This window comes from Manis pentadactyla, chromosome 5 (assembly GCF_030020395.1).
Source record: "Manis pentadactyla isolate mManPen7 chromosome 5, mManPen7.hap1, whole genome shotgun sequence".
In the NCBI taxonomy this organism is placed as follows: Eukaryota; Metazoa; Chordata; class Mammalia; order Pholidota; family Manidae; genus Manis; species Manis pentadactyla.
The window spans coordinates 79,516,361-79,538,070 of NC_080023.1; the positions used below are offsets into that span (position 1 = coordinate 79,516,361).

The window sequence follows — 21,710 nt, forward strand, 5'->3', positions numbered from 1 at the left end:
TGGTTGCTCTTCCCCTCTCCATCCTCCATTCATATTGTCTCAGTTTTAGGATGGAAAGCCACAGCCTTCCACTTCGAGGGCTGCCCACAACTAGAGCCATTTGTATATTAAGTGTCTTCAGGTTATCTTGGCTAACAATGGCTCAAAAGCAAGTTCTTCCTGCTTTCCACTGGTATATGTCACTGGCCCTAATAAGTGCTGGAGTTCTTCACTTAAGGGGCTAGTAGAGAGGATGCTATGCTGATGTAAATATGCACTCCATTTGGCCACTGTTGGTGTCTGTGCCATGCCACTCCGTGGCCTGTGGGTCCAGTCTCGCACCAACCCGATGATGGGATAGGTGGTTATTACCTTGGTCGGAGCTGTTCTGGTGATGGGCTCCATAGCCAGCAAGGTGTGGTACACAATAGCCAGTTGCTTCTCTATCAAGGTGTACCAGACCTCTGCTCCTTTTCATAGTTGTGACCAGAATCCAATAGGTTGGTGTGTCCATTCAAGCCGCTTCCAAAGACCCCATCCATTATTATCTTCAGTTACATAAACATCTAGCTCACAAGGCCTTGATGAGTCCATTACACTCAAAACCTGTATGGTCTTGACTGCTTGCTTAGCAGCAGTAAAAGCAGATACACATATTTCATCTCAGGCCCACCTGATGCTCTTTCATACCAACTGGTATAAGAGATACAGAATTTGTGCCAAATGTGGAATAAACACTCTCCAGTAGCCCAAAAGACCCAAAAACTCTTGTAATACTGCAACAGTAGTAGGAATAGGGAAAGCCTGGACCTTGTGTACGACTGCTTTAGGAATAACTTTAGTTTTACCTGACCAGACAACACACAAAAACTTCACAGACAAACCAGGTCCCTGAACCTTGGTGCTGTTCACAACCCATCCTTTCTCCTGTAGAACTGCCCCTTCTAAATCTGCAAGATAATCAGATGTGAGCATAATATCATCAGTGTAATAATACAGCCACACCATTTGCAGTTTCTTCCATGTGGCCAGGTCCTGGGCTACAAGTCCATGACAAATGGTGGGACTGTGGAGGTACCCTGTAGAAGAAAAGTGAATGTCTACTGCTGGCCTTCCCACATGAAAGCAAACTGTTCCTGACTTACCTGTGCTATGTCAATAGAGAAGAAAGTATTAGCAAGGTCCACAACATAATGATACGTCCCTAGTTCATGACTGAGGGTGTCCATAAGGACTGCTATAGAGGGCACAGCAGCATGCAAAGGGGATGTGACTCTAATTCCCTGTAGTACATGGTCATATGCCAGGAGCTGTCTGGGGAATGAAAAAGACTATGAATGGGCTTTATGATGCCCACCTCCTCCAACTCCTGTAGAGTTTCTTCAACATTTCCTTGTGCCCCCCAGGCAATTTATACTGCTTAGTATGTCTCTCACCAGGGTACAGGCAGAGCTACAGGTGGGTGCTTAACATGTCCCCTCAGAGCTGCCTTTACTGCACGTACCCTCAGTCTGAACTCACCTGCAGGAGTCTGTAACCACAGGCCCTGCAGGATGTCTACCCCCAAAATATATTCAGGGATAGGAGAAATGTACACAGCATACTCTTTGGAGGTAAACAGTAAAAACTCTTGTAATACGGCAACAGTTGGATTTGGGCTTTCTTCACTCTAATTACCTTACCCCCGTAGCCACCTATTACAGCAAGGGTCCCAGGGAAATGCTCAGGGTTGCCATAAATCAGAGAACACTTAGCTCCTGTGTCCACCAGCGCCAGGACACGTTGTACATTCACAGGGGACCAATAAATTGCTAATTCTACATGTGGCCTCTATGTTCTTCATCACTTCCCCCAGGGTGGGGACCTTGACCCTCCCTGCAGTCGAACTGTGTCACCCAATTGTCCTGTGGGGGTGAGGGCCCAGGTGGAGCCTGGGTACTATCCCCTACGAAGTCTTGCAGGGACACAGGCCAGACATGGGGCATTGCCTCTGGCTTCTGTGTCCTGGACCTGAACTACTGCTCTGGCTTTAATTGGTGCCACAGTTCTAACAAGATCTTTCAGGCTGCCCATCAAGTTTTTCTTTCACTACCCCAGCCTTTATGAAATCAACCCACATCTGGGTCCTTGAGACCTTCACAGGGCCCTTTGCACCTCTCCTTTCAGTTGTAGCTTATACTTCCTTCCATACTCTTATTGTTTCAAACTCCCCCAGATGTGCTAAAGTACAAGTAGCCTCACTTACGGGTTGCCCTATGTGGGGGGCAAGAATAGTCACCAGGGACCCAAAAAGAGATGAGGGAGCTGTATTAAGCACCAGATATCTCATTCCTATGATGAGCAACAACTCACTGGGTCCATATTATAGGTGATATTTTTCATTCCCAGCTCCCATAACACCTGCTGGACCTCTGCATATATTTTCCTACTAGTGGGTAAGTATGGTAAATCACCCTGATTAGGCCAAACTCTCCTGATGGCTGCTGTCAGATAATCCAGAAGTGCCTGATTACCTGAGGTGTGAAGGGCACTTTGAAACCACTGCCGGTGGGAAGGGAAGCCAGTCTACTCATTTCAGAACACAACATAACAATGTTTTCCACCCCCATATCCCAGAGACGCAGAAGCTATGTAGACAGAGGTTCCAGCGGCTTCTGCCAAAACCAGATGCCTATGTCCACCAGCTCATCCTGGGTATAGGGGCAGAGCATGGAGCGCTCCACAACCTGGGGAAGGGGCAGCTCCTCCCCCCTAGGAGCCCATCGTTGTTGTGTTTGTACTTTCTTAATTACAACTGGACAGGCCTTTAATACAGGAGAGGCTGGTTCCTTGGGTGCTGGCCTTGGCAGCAGATCAGCCTTCAACCACACCCCCTCATCTTCTCCTGACATCTCCATCTTTGGGGCTGAAGGCATCACTCTTTCCTCCCCCTCCCCCACAGCCTCCTGCAGCACAGATTCTCTGGCTGCCTCCTCCCTCACTGCTAAGGAATCTTCTAAGAGTGCAACCCGTCTTCTCAATAACCATCTCTCTTCCTTAAGGGCATTCCATAGGCCATTGCCCAGCTCCTCCAAGTGATGCTGAAGTGTGTCTGTCTCCTGCCCATGTCTCTCTCTCCTTGATAACCCTCTCTCTCTCCTCAATAATACTTTAAACTATCTTGAGGAAAAGAGATCTTACAATCCCAGCTGCTACACAGCCACTCAGGGCCTCTAAGCAGTCTTCTGTCTCATGGAGGGCTAATTCTGCAGCTTCCAGTGTCTCCACCCTTCCCCAGTTCTGGGGAAGGCCCCACCCCTCTTGGTCTAGGAGTTGCTTTACCCTAGACCAATTTCCCACTAGGGGCTCCCCAGTTGTAATCCCCACACATAGGGTTCTCCTGAGTGAATCTGTACCCTCTACTGTTGCAACCATTGGGGTCTCCCCACCACCCCTAGAGGCAGCCTGCCCAAGGGTCGCACTTGTGTAGAAAGATTTCGGGTTCAGAGATCCTGCCAAGTATGCCAGATACACCTCCAGGGGGAAAATCCCAGGGCTAAATACTTTTGAAACCAAAATCAGTCAAAGGGAGAAATAAAATGGGAGAAACCCATTAATTTCTTACAAGCAGTTGTCCCACATCTCTCTTGTGACCAGCTGCAGCAGAAGAGACCCCACCCAATCTCTCTGGTCCAGATATGCACTGCTGGCCCATTGATTACCTATTGATAAGGAGATGTACTACTTCTCTCCATCCCTTGGAAACACCTATTGATACAGAGATGCAGTAAAGCCAGGCAAGAGATGCTGGAAATACTGCAATTTTACTGACAAGGGCTTATTCTGAATTTGTTTTCTGCCATAATCTCTGTTCCTAGAACAGTGCCTGGCACATTTCATTGTATTTAGTAAATATTTGTTTAGTTGATAAATGAACTTTTAAAAAATGTTTGTAGGAATGTATGGTATTAATCTTGCCAAGTTGAAATTATGTCCCACTTGCTTTGTTATGTGGAATCATATTTTTCCTATTCTGCTGGTTTTATAATAATTGCAGTATAAATAAATGACTATAGTTTTCTCCAGTAGACTTTTGTTTTTTAATTAGCAATTAATGTTACCTTTTTTAGAACTTGCTCTTTTATTCACTATTATGTTCAGGATTATTTTACGTGTGCATTTATTTTTGAGGAGCAAGTCATTTAAGTCTTTAAAATAAAAAGCTACAGTTGGTCTCTCAGCCTTTTAAATGCAGTATTTTGAAGGGATTGCAAGTTAAAGATGACACTCAGTGAAAAATCAAACTATATTTTTTAATGTTCCAATTGGAAAGTTTGGGCATAATCAACTAGAAACGAAGAATTTAAGGTGTCAAAAACATGGTACTTCTAAATTTTAGGAAGGATTGTTAATATTTCTAATCTGGAGTATTGCAAGTCGTGAAAGATAGTCACTTTCAAGTGTGTTCCATTCTGTTTTATTCTCTCCCTGCAGGTGTCTTTGTGACCATGCCTGTACAGTCTCTCCCAGTAATCTCTTCTGTCTTACTCTCTGCCTTTGGTTGTGCTGTTCCTGGATTCATTGCTCATGCCAAGGCCTTCCTATAGGTTTTCCTCATGCCAAGGCCTTCATATAGGTTGAGCACAATATAAAACTGGTTTATACATTTATATTACTATATCTAATGAAATAGAATATTAGGTTCTATTTTTATTTTGGAACACATGAACTATGGCTTTGTTTTTAAACTTTGGTTGATTAACTTATTTTGATTTTTTTTTAACTCTTATTGATGTACTAACTTCTAGTTGAATATAATTTTTAATCTGTAGTGTCTTGGCCTACGAGGATTCATCTTTACAGTTTATCATCCACATGATCTTAGGAAAGTTCTCTCATTTCTGATGTTTTCTTCATCTATTTATGGAGGTCATTTCTGGCACTGAGAGCTATTGTGAGAATTGAATAACAAGGAAGTAAGAAGCAAGCCTCTGATTTTGAAGCTAAATCCCTGTTAGACTGTGCCTGTTGAAATTTGCAATTTTTTTCACCTTTCTGACTTTCTGTAGACATTTATTTTCCTCTGAACTCTTTCTTGTCATCTTTCCCTACCTTTTCCTTCATTTTTTTTTTCTTCTTAACAAAAGTCTCACAGAAGATAAGCAGGGTAAAAAGTAAGTTTCATGCCATAACTCTTCTCTTAGCCAATCAGTGCTTTAACTCTCTCCCCTCCTTCCCTCCATCAGTCAGGGAGTGTTGAGTAAGAAGGGCTCAGAGGGTGCAGAGTACTTTTAGAGGTAGCTGAGTACTAAATTCCATTTTGCAGTTATCCAAGCCTGTCATTCCAGTTCACAGATAGAAACCCAATCCTGGAACAAGAAGAACTTCTTCAGGGTTAATCCTGCATTAATGAATTTGTTAAATTAGTCTCTGAAGGGGGTACTTTGTTATGTGTAAGAGATTTTTATTGTTTAACTGTATGTAACTTCAAGGGCAGTGATGGAGAAAGATGCCCTTTCAGCACAGCTGAGGCTATCAGGTTGGCCAGTATCTGCACTAACCATGTTTGTTTGGGAAAGGAGATCTGGCAGGAACAAGGGTCTCTTTCAGCTTACTTTTTAAAGGAGCACAGGGAGTTTCTTTGCTGTCGCTAAGACCTTTCTCTATTCAAATTTGTTAAAGAAACTAAGGAAATACCTTAAAGTTACCTTTCCTGGATGGTAACTTTTATTTGTAGTGGACTTTATTCCAGAAAGCTTTTAAAAACATTGTTAGGAATACATGAAATAAAAGAAAATAATTCTAAATTACAAAAGAGAGCAAAAGAAGAATGAAAATCATGGATGGGACCATTAAAAATGAAGACTAGACAAAAATTTGTCATTGAGCCTGGACAAAATCTACAGTAATGACACATTTGCCTGTGGTAGACTAAATTCTGCTTTAAGCCTTCTAGTAGTCAACAAAGAGAAAGTTAATTTTTCAGTTTACTATACAATGAAATAGAAATAAACCTATTGCTGAGAACAAGCAAAAAACTTATTACAGAAACCCAAAAGGAATCTGTCTGAGGAATCTGTGTGAAAATGGCCCTATGTGATCCGAGAAACAACACTGTGAAAAGAGCACCTTCCAGGAAGAGCAAGGTGAACTTCAAAGCGATTTCTTATACCAAGTGTCTGCGCAGACTGAATACCACACTCAGCTCTGGTCACTAAAGGAATAATTCTGTGGAATAGGTCAGGCCCAGTCTGATGGATCACAGAACCTGCTTTTTTGCTATTCTGTCCTGATCTCAACACATTTCTTTTTTTAGAAAATTTAGAAAATGGATTGTCTCTGAGTTATTCTTAAATGTCTTTTATTCGCTGATGAATTTTGTGAAATAGCTTGTAGCACCAGTGGACATGTTCCAGGAGTAGAGCTCTTTTACTCCAAGTGTGTGCCAACATTCGTGCTTACACAGAACGAGCAGTTCAAGGTTACATTGACATTTTTTGCTAACTGAAAAGCTAAATAAGAATAACGGCCTCAAGGAGCCATCAACCTCAAGGATGAGCTGAGAATGTGCCCTAATAAAAAATTCACCCTAGCAAATTGTTTTGAATCCAGTTTAATGTCCAGACAAATGGTAGCATGAAACCCAACGTTCTACCGTACTCCATGTTATAGTCATAGTAAGTGTAGCTTGGCAGATTTTTAAGCATGTATAACCAGATACCTACCTAGTGGAAAAGCTCAGAGCACTGTGGTTTATCTTTGAAAGTAAACTGTTTGCCAAGTGTATACTGAGAAAGCAAAGTGAAAGAATCTGTAAAGCAGGACTTGTTGGATAGCACAGTCTGCTGAAAGTAACATACCTGGTTGCAGAATAGTGATCTCTAACCCTCTTTTTTTTTTTTCCCCAGCAGAAATTTGTAAAAGAAATTCCTTGTTAGTGATAACAAAACTATAGTACCTTAAGCTTTAACAAATAGTAATAAACTACTTGGCTCAGATGCTAAGGCTGCTGTGTGCACTAGCTGGTACAAAATGGCATCCAGGTATTAAAAAAGTTAACAAAAAGTGGGGCTAGAAAATGCCTTCTTATACCCACAGGACACGTTTTCATCATTCATCAAGGGCCTTTTTACTTTCTTGATTCTTACAGAATTAGGTGGTGGTTCTGAGGAAACAGCAGCATATTTGCAAAGATTTTCCCAAAGGGAGACAGTTACTGAATTACCAAGGTTTATGTTATTGGCAGAGACTAAAAAAGTGCCTTGACTTTATAATGCTCAGTACTATGACTTTTCCTATTAATAATCTGCCTCAAAATCAGATACCTAATGCTACTAACTAGTACACTTTGGTCACCCAGTGATGATAACTTGATGGTAATGGATCAAAGACAAGATGTCAGTTGACTAGTATAGTATACTAGAAATGAAGAAATTCAGCTTCTGGCCTTCACTCAACCTGTGATTTTATGATATTTGTCATATCTTTCAAACATTCTTTATCTCAGCTTCTCTATCTGTTAAACTGAGTTCATAATAACTGTCCTGGTCTATCTCACAGGAATGTTGCATGGACAAATTAGATAAGTGTATAAGTGCCTTGGAGGTAAAGCTACTCTGTGAATAAAAAATTAATGTAATGTAACTGAAAAGTGTTTTGCAGAGGCTAGAATGGTTCATCTCTGCAGGCTTCATGATTGGATAAGGCTTCATAATGGATTCCTGTCAAGCAAACCAAAACCCATCTTATCAGTTCACGACTGTATAGTATGTAATGGAAAAAAATCTCTTTACAAATGTTTCTTACCTTGATACAAATGTGCATTAAAAATCAGTCATGTTGAATTAAGTAAAACCTTTCTAAGTAGTTTCAAACGATTTCTAATACCCAGCTTTCAGTTTCTGTGGTCATTGTGGAAGGTGAGAATTTGATGTGTTTAATAAAAGTTCAGAAATACTTAATATGAAAGAATGTGTGGAGAGGAGAAATTGACTACATTGTTTTCTCAGGTAATTACCATTTTTAAGAGTCTGACATTACAAAATTGAGATTTTACTTTTGCTTATTTTATAGAAATTTCAGATTCTCATTTCTGCCTCAACCATATTTTTTCTGGTTATGTCATTTTCTACATTCTCATTTTCAGTCATAACTGAAATGACACAAGACACCCATTGCACATCAAAAAACATAACCACCAATTCCCTGAAGACAGAAAAAAGTGGGGGAAATGGCCTTTCTTGATGGAATCTCTTAAGTGCTCTTACTCCTCTCCCCTCTTTACATAAATACACAGAGAGTTCCTATGTCAGTTTATAGCATTCTTGTTCAGTACTTGAGAGAGAGAATTGAGCAAGTATTTAGTTATTTGTAAAAGCGGTTCTATCCAGGCTAACTTCAGAAACTTTTATTCTTGAACTAACTTGATCTCTTTTCTTCTGGCAGGGGACCATTTCTAGTGGCACTGGGGAAATCTTGGCACCCAGAAGAATTTAACTGTGCTCACTGCAAAAATACAATGGCCTACATTGGATTTGTAGAGGAAAAGGGAGCCCTATATTGTGAGCTGTGCTATGAGAAATTCTTTGCTCCTGAATGTGGTCGATGCCAAAGGAAGATCCTTGGAGTAAGTATTGGAAACCTTTTTAGTCTGAGTTTTAGAGTAGAATAATTTTTGTTCTGAAACCCTTCCATCATTTTTACTTTTTATTTTTTTCTTGCTTCATCCCCTCTTTGCTTTCATCACTATTTATTATTATAAAGTAGAAGTAAATGGGCCTCTGGGGAAGTGTATCAGACTCATGGGGTTAAGCTGTCTTTGGTTTTGTCTTACTGAGTACTGGCTTGTCTTGTGAAAGTCTAGCCACTGTAGGGAAAAAGTAATTTAGTGGGGGTGTGCTACCTCAACCAGACCGTGTTTGCGCAGGAATGAAGAGGTTGTACAGGACCACACACATCAGAGTTCTCAGAACTGACACCTTCACTGTTTTTTAAATTAAATTCCATAGCTTTTATAAGAACGGCATTTCCCCACTTGTCAGGGTTCAAGCACAGGGCACAAATCTCATGAAATATATAAAACATGAGGCTTTATAAATGATATATTTTTCTTGAATGCATATAATGTGTGAAAATATAACTCCAGTTTTAAGAGAGCATATATGTGATAAAAAATAATCAAATCACACCTTTTTTCCCCCCAAAAAGGGAGTAATTTAGGAGTCAGATACATAATAAATAATAATGAATGAATAAATTTCCTGCTCTGAAATACTCAGTTTACAATTACAAAGTAGGAATTTCCTATGGGCGGCCAGGAGATGGAGTTTTATTTTAGAAGCAGTCAAGGTGTCTGATCTTGTACAAAACTCTCTACATAAAATTGGAGATGGCATTGCTGAATTCTAATATTTTCAATATGAAAATATAATGAAACTAATTTGTTTCAGTTGAGAGAAAAATTTAGTGTGATTATTGCGTTGCCTCAATTTTATAATTCATCTTTAAATGGGTCTAAAACTTTGAGGACATTTAAATTATAAATAGACCACATGAAATATTTCTGTATTATTAATTTGTACAGTATGTAGGGAACAAAAGAATAGAATGATTCAGGCTGTAACTCCCCAGATGAAAAATTATATGTGGAATATATATGAATACTGTTTTAGTATATAAATGTATTCTGTGGATTCTTATATAATTAATAAAGTCAAGTAAGAGTCTTAAAACTAACCAAATGAGATTCTAGGGAATGGAAATCTTTTACTCATAGCTTTAGAGATGGGCCAGAACTTCACTAAGGGGATAGATTCTCTGGTTTTTGTTTTAGTTGATTACCTAGTAAAGACAGAATGGTAGTGTGGGAGGGGAAGTATATCTCAAAGCTTTGAGAAATGATTTGGTTCAATACATGTTTGTTGTACATTTTCATGGTGATCTTTTTGCATCTAAACAACTGCTGTTTCTTTCCATTGCCCTTCAGTAGCGAACTGTGGCATTTTCTATGGCTAACAATTCGTTCTATATCATTTTATTTTATTTTGACTTTTTCATTATGAAAGAAAATACAAAACACAATAATTAGAAAATACAGAAAAAAAATGGAAAGAATAAAATTAAAATGACTATATATTTTCCAATCCCAGATAATTCCTATTAACGTTAGGATGTGTTTTCTTCCATTTTGCTTTTTATAAGTAATTCATTTACAAAATTACAGCTGTACTTTATGTTATAGCATCCTTCTTTGTTATGATATTATGGAAAGAGTAAATTGCTATATTAGTAACTATACTTCAAAAGGAATTATTAATGGCTTCATCTCTCAATCCAAAGAAATGATTCCTTGCAAAACTAACTTCCCAAAACGTTTGAGTAATTAAAATCTGGCTCAAGTCTTTGATATTTAGTATATTTAACCATAGGGCCACTGTTGATGAGAATCTCTCATTTGAGTGTGTGCTTAGCACAGTCACAGCTGATTTTCAAAATCCTAAACATGTGTGAAACTGATTGGATTATACTGATTATGTTATTGCTTCCATAATGCACCAAAGCATAGGTTTGTTTTAGTTTTTGAATGTTTTGCCCTTCCTCCATGACATTCTCAAGATAATACTATGAAACCTTTGTTAAGTTAATGTTTCCTGACACCCTTTTGAGAGAAAGCAGAATGTATTGAAGCAAGCACTTATGAAATGTTTACTTTATTCACCACATGTATAACATTTAAATAACACAGCAATCAGTCTTCAAATAAGTTTATTGATGTGTATTTGTGAAAAGTGCACATATTACAGAGTACATCAGTTTAGATGATTTGTGAGTCTTTCCTTAAGTGTCTTCTGTTACTTAGATGAAAAGCTCAAAGCCAAAACAAAGCGTGTGTGTCTACTTTGGGTCAGTTTAAAAGGGCTGTGTTGGTGTAGCTAGTAGAATAAGCATTTGTGTATTGTCATCTTTCTTTACATCCAATTACTTTTCTGTAACAGGAAGTCATCAATGCTTTGAAACAAACTTGGCATGTTTCCTGTTTTGTGTGTGTGGCCTGTGGGAAACCCATTCGTAATAATGTTTTTCACTTGGAAGACGGTGACCCGTACTGTGAGACTGGTGAGATCCTGAAGCCATTGGTTTCTTAAGTTTTGAATAAAAATAAAACATTAACCCTTGTATTGCTATAAAGTTGAAAGGAAGTATTAGGCAACATAGTTTACCTAATTGTTTTAGGGGCATTTAATATTACTTTGAATATGTAGCAAAAAATGTGTACTTTTTATATCTTTGTCTTAACAGTATTTTCAACTTTACTAAGAGAAGTGAGCACATAAAACATTACTTAGTGGGAAAAATTTTTCTTCACTCCCCAATAATTTATAGATAGAAATTCTATCAAATCCTGTAGTTTAAAGGTACCTCTTATACTCCAGTGAATTGTGAGTGGTTCTAAACAAGAGGGATGTTAAACTTCTTATGATAGTAATTTATCCTTTAGGATAATTGCCTTGACAATGACTTGGAAAGCCTTTGTTACTCTTCCTGAATGGAGGGCAGTCCTGACTTGGATTGCCCCCTTAGTAAGGTTTTTTTTAATAAACTAGGCAGCAAGAAAGGACCAATCTAATATATTAGTCTTATTACCTGGACTCTGAACACTTCCTTTTCCTTCCCAAAGGCTGTAAGTGAACTTTTATAACATTTCTTTTATGAAGAAAAAAAAGAAGAAACCTTTTCTTCTTTCTCTTTAACCTTATTCATAACCCTGTCTTCCCCAATCCAGTAAATGGCCCCATTTGTCCCCTCTCCCAAAACCTAGAAGTCATCTTGGATTCTGCTCTTTGCCTTGTTCTCCCCATAATCCAATCTAAGTAGTGAGTTCTAGCAGTTTTACCCCAATGCATATTGAATTCATTCATTTCTGTTCATGTGAACTGTCACAACTAAACTCAATTTACTCTTAACCCCTTGCCTGAACATTGTAATTGCCAACTAAAATGATGTATCTTCTTTCCCCCAACCCTCAAATAGCAGCTGTGGGTACTATTTGTTTAAATGTGAATTAGGTTGTCCTTGACACCCTTCATGGTATTCTCTGGAGTAAACGTTATGTTCCTTGCTAGGGCCTGCTTACTAAGGCCACCATTATCTCCTGCCACCTTACCTGCTATCATTGGATTCTAGCCATACCTTGCCTCTTGCTGTTTCTGAACATGCTAAGATCCTTCCTGCCTCAGAGCTTTTGTACTTGCTGTTTCTTCTAATGGAATATTCGTACTCAGCTTTTCTGTGGTGATTCCTTTTTTTCAAGTCTCAGCATTATTGTTACCTCCTCAGAGAAGCCCCTCTTAATACCCTCCCCTATGTAATGTAATGTTACATACTTTCCCTAATAATTCTATATTTTGTCACTATTTTCTTTTCCTGGAATTTATTACCGCAATCTGAAATTTTATCATTTATTTTGAAAATACAATCAATGATGACATCCTGATTCTAATGAGAATACAAGCCCTGTGTGGAGAACCACCACGTCTGCCTTCTTAACTGCTATACTCCCCTCTCACTGCCTAGAACAGTGAACCCTGTGCATGTTTGTTGAGCAAATGGTGCTAAGGAATATTGTAGATTGCTAAGAAAGGTATATCAAGCTACAAATGATAGCCTACTTTCTCCTCCAGCTCAAGCAGGAGTACACGCAAGTAGTGAGAGTAACTGCATGAAAGAAAAAAAAATGCCAGTAAGTTCTAATTTAGTAATAATAAAGAAACATCTTGCCAAAACTACTTTCTTCCAAAGGAAATCCTATTAGTATTTTATAACTGTAGTCTGTGTCAAGTAAATGGTGTTCTCTGGCTAAGGATTTTCAGCACAAAATCATAAAATTGAAAGGAAAATACAGCAAAAGAAATAGTGGCTGGTACTATTGTACAGCTAGATTCAGTCCAGCTAGAAACTCAGTCATGGCATTTATTCATGGAAGTTTCCTGTAACTTTTTTTTCTTCCTAACAAGTCAGACATGCTGTGAAGTTTGCTAATATCAGATACTTCTTGATTTATGATCACTAGTTTTATTGTTGCTAGCTGTTGGAAGTTCTTTTGTATTTCTTTGAAACAGTCATTTCTATTGATAACTTATCAGAGAACAGTGTTCTTCTTCATACGTATTTGGGCTTTTAAGTAATTGGAGAGAAATGAGGATTACATGGAAAAATAAAGGATGTTAAGTTGTATAAGTAACATTTGCCAAGGGTAACCTGAAAAATATACTACACATATATCTCAAGCTAAATATTATGCCACTTGAAGATATTCCAATTATTAATAAATTTATCTTTATCATCTTACTTAATTCTAATTTTGTTGCTACTGTCTAGGAAGTATCATTCTAAAACTATGTCATGTTTAAATTGTGTCTTCTCCTCCCCCAAACTTGTCCCCATATAGATTATTATGCCCTCTTTGGTACCATATGCCATGGATGTGAATTTCCCATAGAAGCTGGTGACATGTTCCTGGAAGCTCTGGGCTACACCTGGCATGACACTTGTTTTGTGTGCTCAGTAAGTATATTCTTATTTCTAAATTAAAGGAGCACAGTATGTCTAGTTCTTGCCTTAGTAATAAATGGAAATACCAGTTCTTATATCTTTCAGTTCTTCAAACTTAAGAATATTTTTACTTTAAAGTTGCTTATTAAAATTTTTGGCACTTTTTGAAATTATTTGGCACAGAATAAGATGCTTGCACCTTTAGAGAAATCCTATTTTAACATGTTTTTGTTTATAAGGAGGATTTTTATATTTCTTAAATCAGTGAGAGTCCTTTACTTTTTTTTTAAACTGTTTTACCAGAGTATTTTTAGTAATTTTTGGAAACAGGTACTTCTTAAAAGAGAAATAAATAATTATAAAAATCTATTATTAACACTGGAAACAAACTATATGTTGATCTGTTTCCTTCCTTAGCAGTAGTCCATGAATACTCTTTTCTTTCTGAGACTATAGTAAACATGTAATGATATATTTGTTTCATTTGATATTTTAATATTTTGGTTTTATTTTTAATGATGAGGATAGATTCAGAGATTAACAGTACCTAAAATAAAATATTTAGTTTAGTAAATATCCAGCAAAGGTACTCCATTCAGATGTTTGATTTGTTTTTAAATTAGATTCAATATATTAAATAGTTTTCAGTATCTATTGTATGAAGGGGAAAAAGTAATGTTAATTGAAGTCAAATGATTTCCCTAAACATTACCATTGATCTTGTTAATTTGTTTATACCTCATCTTTCCCTTGGATGTCATAAAGTCTATAAAAAGCAACAGCTTCTAGCTGATGTGCCTTCTGTTCTCTGATAGAGCTGCTCATGAATATTATTATTAACAAAGGCAATAGGAAAGGCAAGAAGATTTAAATGTGGGTAGTTAACTGACTCTATAATTAACCAGTGGTCAGATGTGAACCACAGTTTTCACTTTGAGAAACAAAGAAATGACTCAAAAAGCCCCTCAGGTATTCTATGACTGTTTGGGGCTTTGGAATGTTTGGCAAAGCAATCATGTTGTGTTTTCTCTTTGAATGCTTTGGTTCCCTACAACAGGAAGCAAATGTAAAGCATTGATTAGAAGTTTGGGAAGAGAATTATATTAAATGTTGTCTCTTTATGTATTAATTTGTTCATTAGGGCCAAGTGCTTCACTCCCTATAAGCAAAAGTAATGATCAGTGATTTAAATAAATTAGAATGCATTCTAGGAAAAATTCATTCTTCATTGCTTTTGAAAAATTGCCTGAAATATCAGGGTGTCTAACACAACCAACTAAATATGTTTGTCTTATCCATTGGGTGAAAAATCATTTTCCCCTTCTTAGGCATAATTGATAAAATAACGGTATTCTCTTAAATAATGCTTCTTTTTCAGGTATGTTGTGAAAGTTTGGAAGGTCAGACCTTTTTCTCCAAGAAGGACAAACCACTTTGCAAGAAACATGCTCATTCAGTGAATATTTAAGTCGACAATTCAGGAAAAAAGAAGAAATTTGAAGAGAAAGGAAAATTCAAATTACCGATTAATTTTTAGATTTAATATTTATTTGGGGTTTTGAAAAATAATAGTGACCCTGAAGGGATAAATTCCAGCTTAAAAATCAAGTCTATGAGAAAATACTTGGCTTCATAGAGAGACAGTTTGGCATTTATTACTTTTCCTGTATTTTCTGCCCATAAAATAACTTTTATAAAAACCAATTTCCTGGTTGACTATTAAATTCATCTTAGAATAAATTAGTGAATTAAATTTCAGAATAAAAACCTCTAACCTTTATGCTCAAATAATTACACTTTTTTTTCCTTGTTAGGTAGTTACGTGTAAATCTGTAAAAGGAAATGAAAATGCCTTACGCTGTAAGTGAAACATTGTATTTTTAAATAATGGTGTTTATCTTTAAAACAGTGAATAGGAGTTTAAACAAAGAATTTTAACAATCATAGGTGTCGGTTTTTTAAAAAGCTGTAAGTACGTGTTTTTTTGTCTTAGAGTTGATCATTCCAGTAGGAAACACCAATGAGATTTTTGATCAAAATGTGTCATACCAATAAGAGATACTACATTTTTCTTTCATTCTTGCTCCCCGAAAAGCCACCATATAGCTTACAAGTCTCAAATTTTTGCCTTTTTAAAATACTACCATTTCTATTCATTGTGTATTGTTACATCACCTATATTGATCAAACTACATTTTTTCCCTTCCCTCATGCTAAGTTAAAGAGACAAAGTAGAAAAGAATAATATTGGGAATTACTGTAAATCAGAGGATTATATAAAAAAATTTAACCCTTTTCAGACAATGAATCAGTTAGATCAGTTTCAGAGTTATACTACTAACTGACTGATGAAGGTCTGAGAGCCCTCTTTGCAGTAATTTTTTTTCTTTGACTCTGCTTAAGAAAAATAAAAGATTGGCTTGGGGATATGATAAAATCTAAAGTTCTGTTTTCCTTTGGTAGCTCTTAATAATAAATGAACCACTTCCAAATGTGATCATAAAATTTGGAAAGGTTTTATTCACAGAGGTTGGTAATACAGGAGAATGTGATTAATTACTCACACTGGTCCATTATTTTCTTTCTTCATTTGGGGAAAAATTTACGTAGACACCACATGAAGGCAGAGAAACAACTGTGGTAATATTGTAGATCTAGTGATATGTGCCCAGTAAGAAAATAGATTATGGCATTTGATAGTTTTTCGTCTTTGTTTCCAGAATGGATGAAAGCCAATGACTCCACTAAGTTATAATTTAAACCCAATGGGGGCAAGATGCTTTTACAGTTGAGGCTGAGCCTCGAGGCCCTCCTGCACCATCATTGGCTAACAGCTTCACTTCCATTGCATGCATGTTTGTTAGAGGGAGGTTTTAGTCTACAATATTAGTTTGACCTCCCTGAGAACTTTTCAAGGCATCTGTCCTGAAAGCTGTTAATTTATGGTCTAGCAGATTCGTATTATATGCAGATAATAATTAACTGGGGATAAAAAAATATGGACTTAAAGTGGCAAACTGAATACTTCACCAATAGCAACCCCAAACTACCTCCTCACCCTGCAGCTTGTAGGGAGGTAGGAAGTCCATTTTAAAATAAAGAGCTGGAATTGCATTGTGCCTTATTTCTCATTGCTGCTGAAACCACCTGTAGAGGACATTCTGGCTAATGTACATTGTCATGTATCTTAATGTCAGTCTCCTGCTTTACACAATAGGAAATAAGTTGGTGGTTTTGTTTTGGTGTGGTAGAGATTTTTTGTTGTTACTCAGTTTTTTTGCCTTTATTAATTGTATACCAAGATAGTCTTTGATAAGTCAATGACATTTGGGTATTTTCTTCAAAGAATTTTATTTGACCTGGATTTCTTATAAAATTATCTTACATTGAGGGTATCATTTTTATTAGACTTTTTTCCTACATATTATTCATGGAGCATAGTGTTGTATTTCTCTAAATTTTATCCCTGAAAGGGTAACATTGCTTCCTAATTTATCATTTTGTCTTTGTGCTTTGTCCTCTTTTTTGGTGAAGCTTTGTATCTGTTCCTAAAACAGTTAATCCTGTGAAATCAATATTCACTAAAACCCAGAAGAATCTCTGTGTTTTCCAGTGGGGAATGCCATATTTAATATGCAAGCATTAATCTTTTAATAACTGGCAGAGCACTTTATTCTTCTGTTGAGCTCCCTGAATATTTATTTTTCTGATTATAAATATTCCACATCAGTAGCATTTTTTAATTATTACGTCCTTACTGCAGAACATTTACTTTTAGTCTCTCTACATGTATATTTTGGAATGCTGTACTTAGTATAATACAGATTAAAACACAGTACATGACTCTATAAAACATCCCCTCCTTGCATTTCCCAGTTTCAGAATGCTTGTGATGGGCTCAGATTTATAATATTTCTTTAGCTTTACAAAGACTCAATATTGCTCCCTGTAATAGCAGCCTAAAAGTGACCCCCCCACTGCTTATGCTTCTAGTAGCATCTGTATTTCCCACTGATTCAGGTTACATTCAGAGTCTAAAGCTAAAACCTGCTCATTTGGTCACAGTATTATGACAAATAGAAATAAGAGTTTAAAACTTCAAAATATTAGTATAGCATTATAATTAAAATTATCTACAACAAAAGTGGATTCATGGTACTATTTTTAAGGGGGTATTGTATTAGGACCACTTTTATAGAAAGCAGTTTTTTCCACTCCCTGTTCAAGTGTGAAGCTAGAATTATATTAGTATTTTTGTGATTGGAGTTTATAGTTAGTCATCCCTATTGAAAGGAGAGGCTTTTCAGATATAAGAGAAGGGAAAACATACTGAATAATTTTACACAAGTCTAATGGGGTTTCAGTTTGACCTGTTTAATCCCCCAGATGTTTTAAGGTATTGGGTTTAGATTCTCAATGTATCATTTGCCTTATCTATTAAACTTTGTCTTCTGTTTCTTCACATTTTTAAGTTTGTATGTCTGTGCTATTACGCTTTTGTATACATTTTCTAATTAAAAAACACAAGAGAAATATAATCAGCATAGTAATACCTTAATGTGCACATACTTAATAAATAAATGGCTGCAGTGACAGAGACAAGCTCTCCTGGCTTTTCTTTTCGGGTGGCAAGTGGTTTCCATTAAGTCATCATCAGAAAATAACAGGATCACAGACTAGGATGAGATGTAAAAATTCTCAGAAAAATCTCCCTTTTAGGAAAATTGTCTGTCAAAATGTCCCAGAAACAAAACATTTATAAGTACTGCCACATTAATTCTACTTCAGAATTTAATTCCATTTCTATGCTCTGCATTTACACAATTAATGTTTGTGTACACAATTGTTTGTGAATTGACAAATAGCTCTATTGTCTTTAAAAAATATTGCCAAAGTTACTTATTGGAACAACCTGTCGTATCATGCATTATATTGTATCATAATGTCATGTTCAAACAACACAAGTTATCATCTACATTTTCACATTTTTCATTGTCTGGGATGGGTTACTTCATGCTAAACTCCTCTTTAACTACGTATGATCACCTATTCCTCATTTATTGGTTTGAGTAAGATTTTTTCCAACTGTATGAAGTTAGGAATGTTTCTATTATAGGCTGTATATTGGAAATAAAAGACAAATTCTGAGTCTATTTGCTCACAGTATATTAAACTCCAGAAGCCAAACTTATAAGGGCATCAAGTCTGCATCTGACACTTTAATAGCTGCTGTTTGGTTTCTATCAATCACGTCATTGCACATTAAAATGCACCAACAAAATAAGAGATCTGTCATTCGTTCGTTAAGAAACAGTAATCCAGTACAAGATTTATAGGCTTAAGTCTCAACAGTGTGTGTTCACAGTAAATCCCCATTCAGTACTCAAACCAGAACCAGCCTCCCTGTTGTTCAGTGTTTTCTGGTCAAAATGTCCCCAATATAAGATTATCAAAGGTTGTCTTACATAACTACATATAAAATGCTTTTTGCCAGCAAAAGCTTAATTTAGGTTGGCCGTTTTCTTTTTTGAACACCCTCAGACAAGATCTTGGTTATATCAGAAACACATAGGTACTGATGTATTATTAGCAGGCCTGGTGTTAATTAGGGAGAATTACCAGAAATAGTTTGCTTCGTGGGAATTTATTGCAGAATCACACTTGACTGATGGCAGAATAGGAGTTGCTGAGAGAGAGCAGCTCCCACTCATAACCACTAATTAATAGGGTGCAAAAATTCCGTAGAGAAGGTTTCATCCCAAGTGTGGGAGCCTCACAGGGAAAATGGTTCCTTTGCAGTATTTAAAATTTAAAAGAGGAAAGGGACTGGGACACATGGCTACCCAACAGAAGTCTCAGACTGATACAGTGTTGTGTTATACTTATGAATGAGAGCATTTAACTCAGGAAGTAGCAGGCTCAAAAGTTGTGAAAGGATCCCTTTCCCTCCCCAAATCCAAAGTTGCCCCTTTATTTATCATACTGAGGAGATACTCACAGTATTTTTAATGTGGCAAGTGTCTGATCGCTCAACTGTTTACTTTATGAAGAGAATTTGGAACAAACCATTCATGTATGGTATTATATTACTGAACTTTTTATTCCATGATTTAGAAGCTGTCTGAGTAGGTGGCAAGATTGCATCAATGATTAATAAGAAAGGTGTGTCCTCCACACCTTGAACCCAGAGTTGGGGAAAAAACAAGGTGTGTTTAGTGATTGGCAGTAATGGCAGAGCACTGGGGGAGCCCTATCAAAGGAAAGTTTGCCAAGAAGGTAATTTTTTTCCTGTGTTTGTAACTGTGTGTGATCACATATAATAAAGCTTGAAGCCGTTGCTTAGTGTAGAAAAATAAAACATTTACATGTTAGAAAACCACTGATCACTGACCTTGGGGAGAAAAATAAGACAATTTACAATTCACAGATAGTATCAGTTTTCAATTTCTCTATAGGCAAATCTAGTTCCCAAAGAAAACTCTGTGCCAGGTCTGTGAATCGAGTGACACAGTCTCTAAGGCATCCGTGTTTCAAAGGACAAAGTTTCTGTTTAATGAATTGTTTCCAAATTAGTTTTTCATCTTCACATTCTAAATTGTCATGTTTGCTCTCTAGTTCAAATATACTTAGGTTTGTTTTTTCTTCTTTTTTCCCTGTTTTCTTCTTTTGCTTGTAAATCACACACAGCTGGTGCTTTCTAAGCACTTACTCAAAAATACCATTGCTTGTTTAAAGTATCTTAGTGGACTTTTATTGCCATAGAGGTGTCTTGACTTTTTTTCCCTGAAGGTATCACTGATAGGCCAAGCTGTTACCTTGGTAAATAGGAAAGTAAATTGAACTCCAGTGACATATCATACCAATATTAGTTTTTGTGCAAATAAAAGTTTTTGCTTAGGTGATTATATTTTAATGTCACCTGACCCCAGAAGCATTCTCTACCACTGCTTGCTCAAGAATCCTGACATCCTCAAGTCAGACCTTGGGGAAAGTGTGGTTGCAGCCCCCTGAATGGCAGAGAAGTTTTCTAGTTGCTAATGCCAGTGCTGGTCCTTGGTGGCTAAGAACAAGGAAACAGTCCAGAATGCAGGTAACCAAGGTTGGTGGGTAGGTGTGCTGAGGGAGTTGGAGGGTTGCTATGAGCACAAGGCCTGTAATTCCCAGTTGTAGGGAAAATGAAAGTTTCTATGGCCAGGATCCTCACCTTGACCCTAAACTACTTGATGATATAATTGGCTTTCCGTGTAGGCTAATGCTTACATACCCATTAACAATGAGCCATTATTGTTGGTGTTACTGTATAAAGAGCTCCAGCCAGTGCTCTGCCTAGAGGCAGAGACAAAAACAGATGGAAAACGCCTCAGAGGCAGATGTGATTCCATCACCTGACCTGCCACCATGAGATTAAAGCTTGGTATAAACCCTTTTACCCCTAATATTCCATTTTTCTTATTCGGTCTCACCAAATCCAGAGTTAACTTGCCTGGAGGCAATCCCCCATAGACAAGACAATTGGCATTCCTCAGCAAGATTTGCTGCAGGCTTAAAAACAACCAGTAATATGCCTTCACAGGAGGAGTACTTCAGCAGGTTACCTCTATGGATGGGGAGACACTCAGGTATCCTCCACTGGGCATATGGTCTGAGGTGGCTTTCCTCCTCAAGGAGTGGACCCCTCCCCAGGACTGGGGGGAGGTGAAGGTGTTGCCTGAGGAAGTCAAGGAGGCCCTCTGCAAAATAGGTCTTTAAAGAAACTGCCTGGGTGGTTGTGGGAACCATGGTTTGGCTATTCCTCACAGTGTAAGAAGGGCCATAAAAATGATATGCTCTTGTAAGAAGCACAAGAAGAAGTAAAGGTCATGAAGGAAGAAAAAAAATTCACTGATGATTGAGGTGGCATCACTGTGAGGTGCTATTGAAATGGTAAAGGATGTGTAATGGTAAGACACGAAGAGACAACACAAGAACACAGGCTGCGAGGTCCCGAGGAGGAAGTAAAAGATTTGTTGAAGAATAGGTGGCATTGCTGTGAGTCACTGTGGAAGACGTAAAGGCCATGAAGGAGAAGGACATACCCCTGTAAGAACCACTAGGAGAGGCAGCATGAGAACGTGATCTGTGAGGTGCTGTAGGGGAGGTAAAAGATTATTTGCAGAATGAGACAGCAGGGGGGCGAGGAACTGTGGAAGAGGAAAAGGCCA

General features: G+C 37.4%; 1 protein-coding gene across 15 annotated transcripts in view; it reads left to right on the top strand.

Annotated features, from left to right (window-relative positions):
- The window catches only part of PDLIM5 (PDZ and LIM domain 5), a 211,458-nt gene extending 192,796 nt beyond the window's left edge, over positions 1 to 18,662 (top strand). For all 15 annotated transcript variants that reach the window (XM_057502450.1, XM_057502452.1, XM_057502453.1 and 12 more), the window contains 4 exons: positions 8,404 to 8,584; positions 10,953 to 11,073; positions 13,406 to 13,521; positions 14,888 to 18,662. In XM_057502450.1, coding sequence (XP_057358433.1) covers positions 8,404 to 8,584; positions 10,953 to 11,073; positions 13,406 to 13,521; positions 14,888 to 14,977 — 508 coding nt within the window. In that variant the 3' untranslated portion in view covers positions 14,978 to 18,662. The remainder of the gene's footprint in view (positions 1 to 8,403; positions 8,585 to 10,952; positions 11,074 to 13,405; positions 13,522 to 14,887) is intronic.
- Positions 18,663 to 21,710: the final 3,048 nt, after the last annotated feature.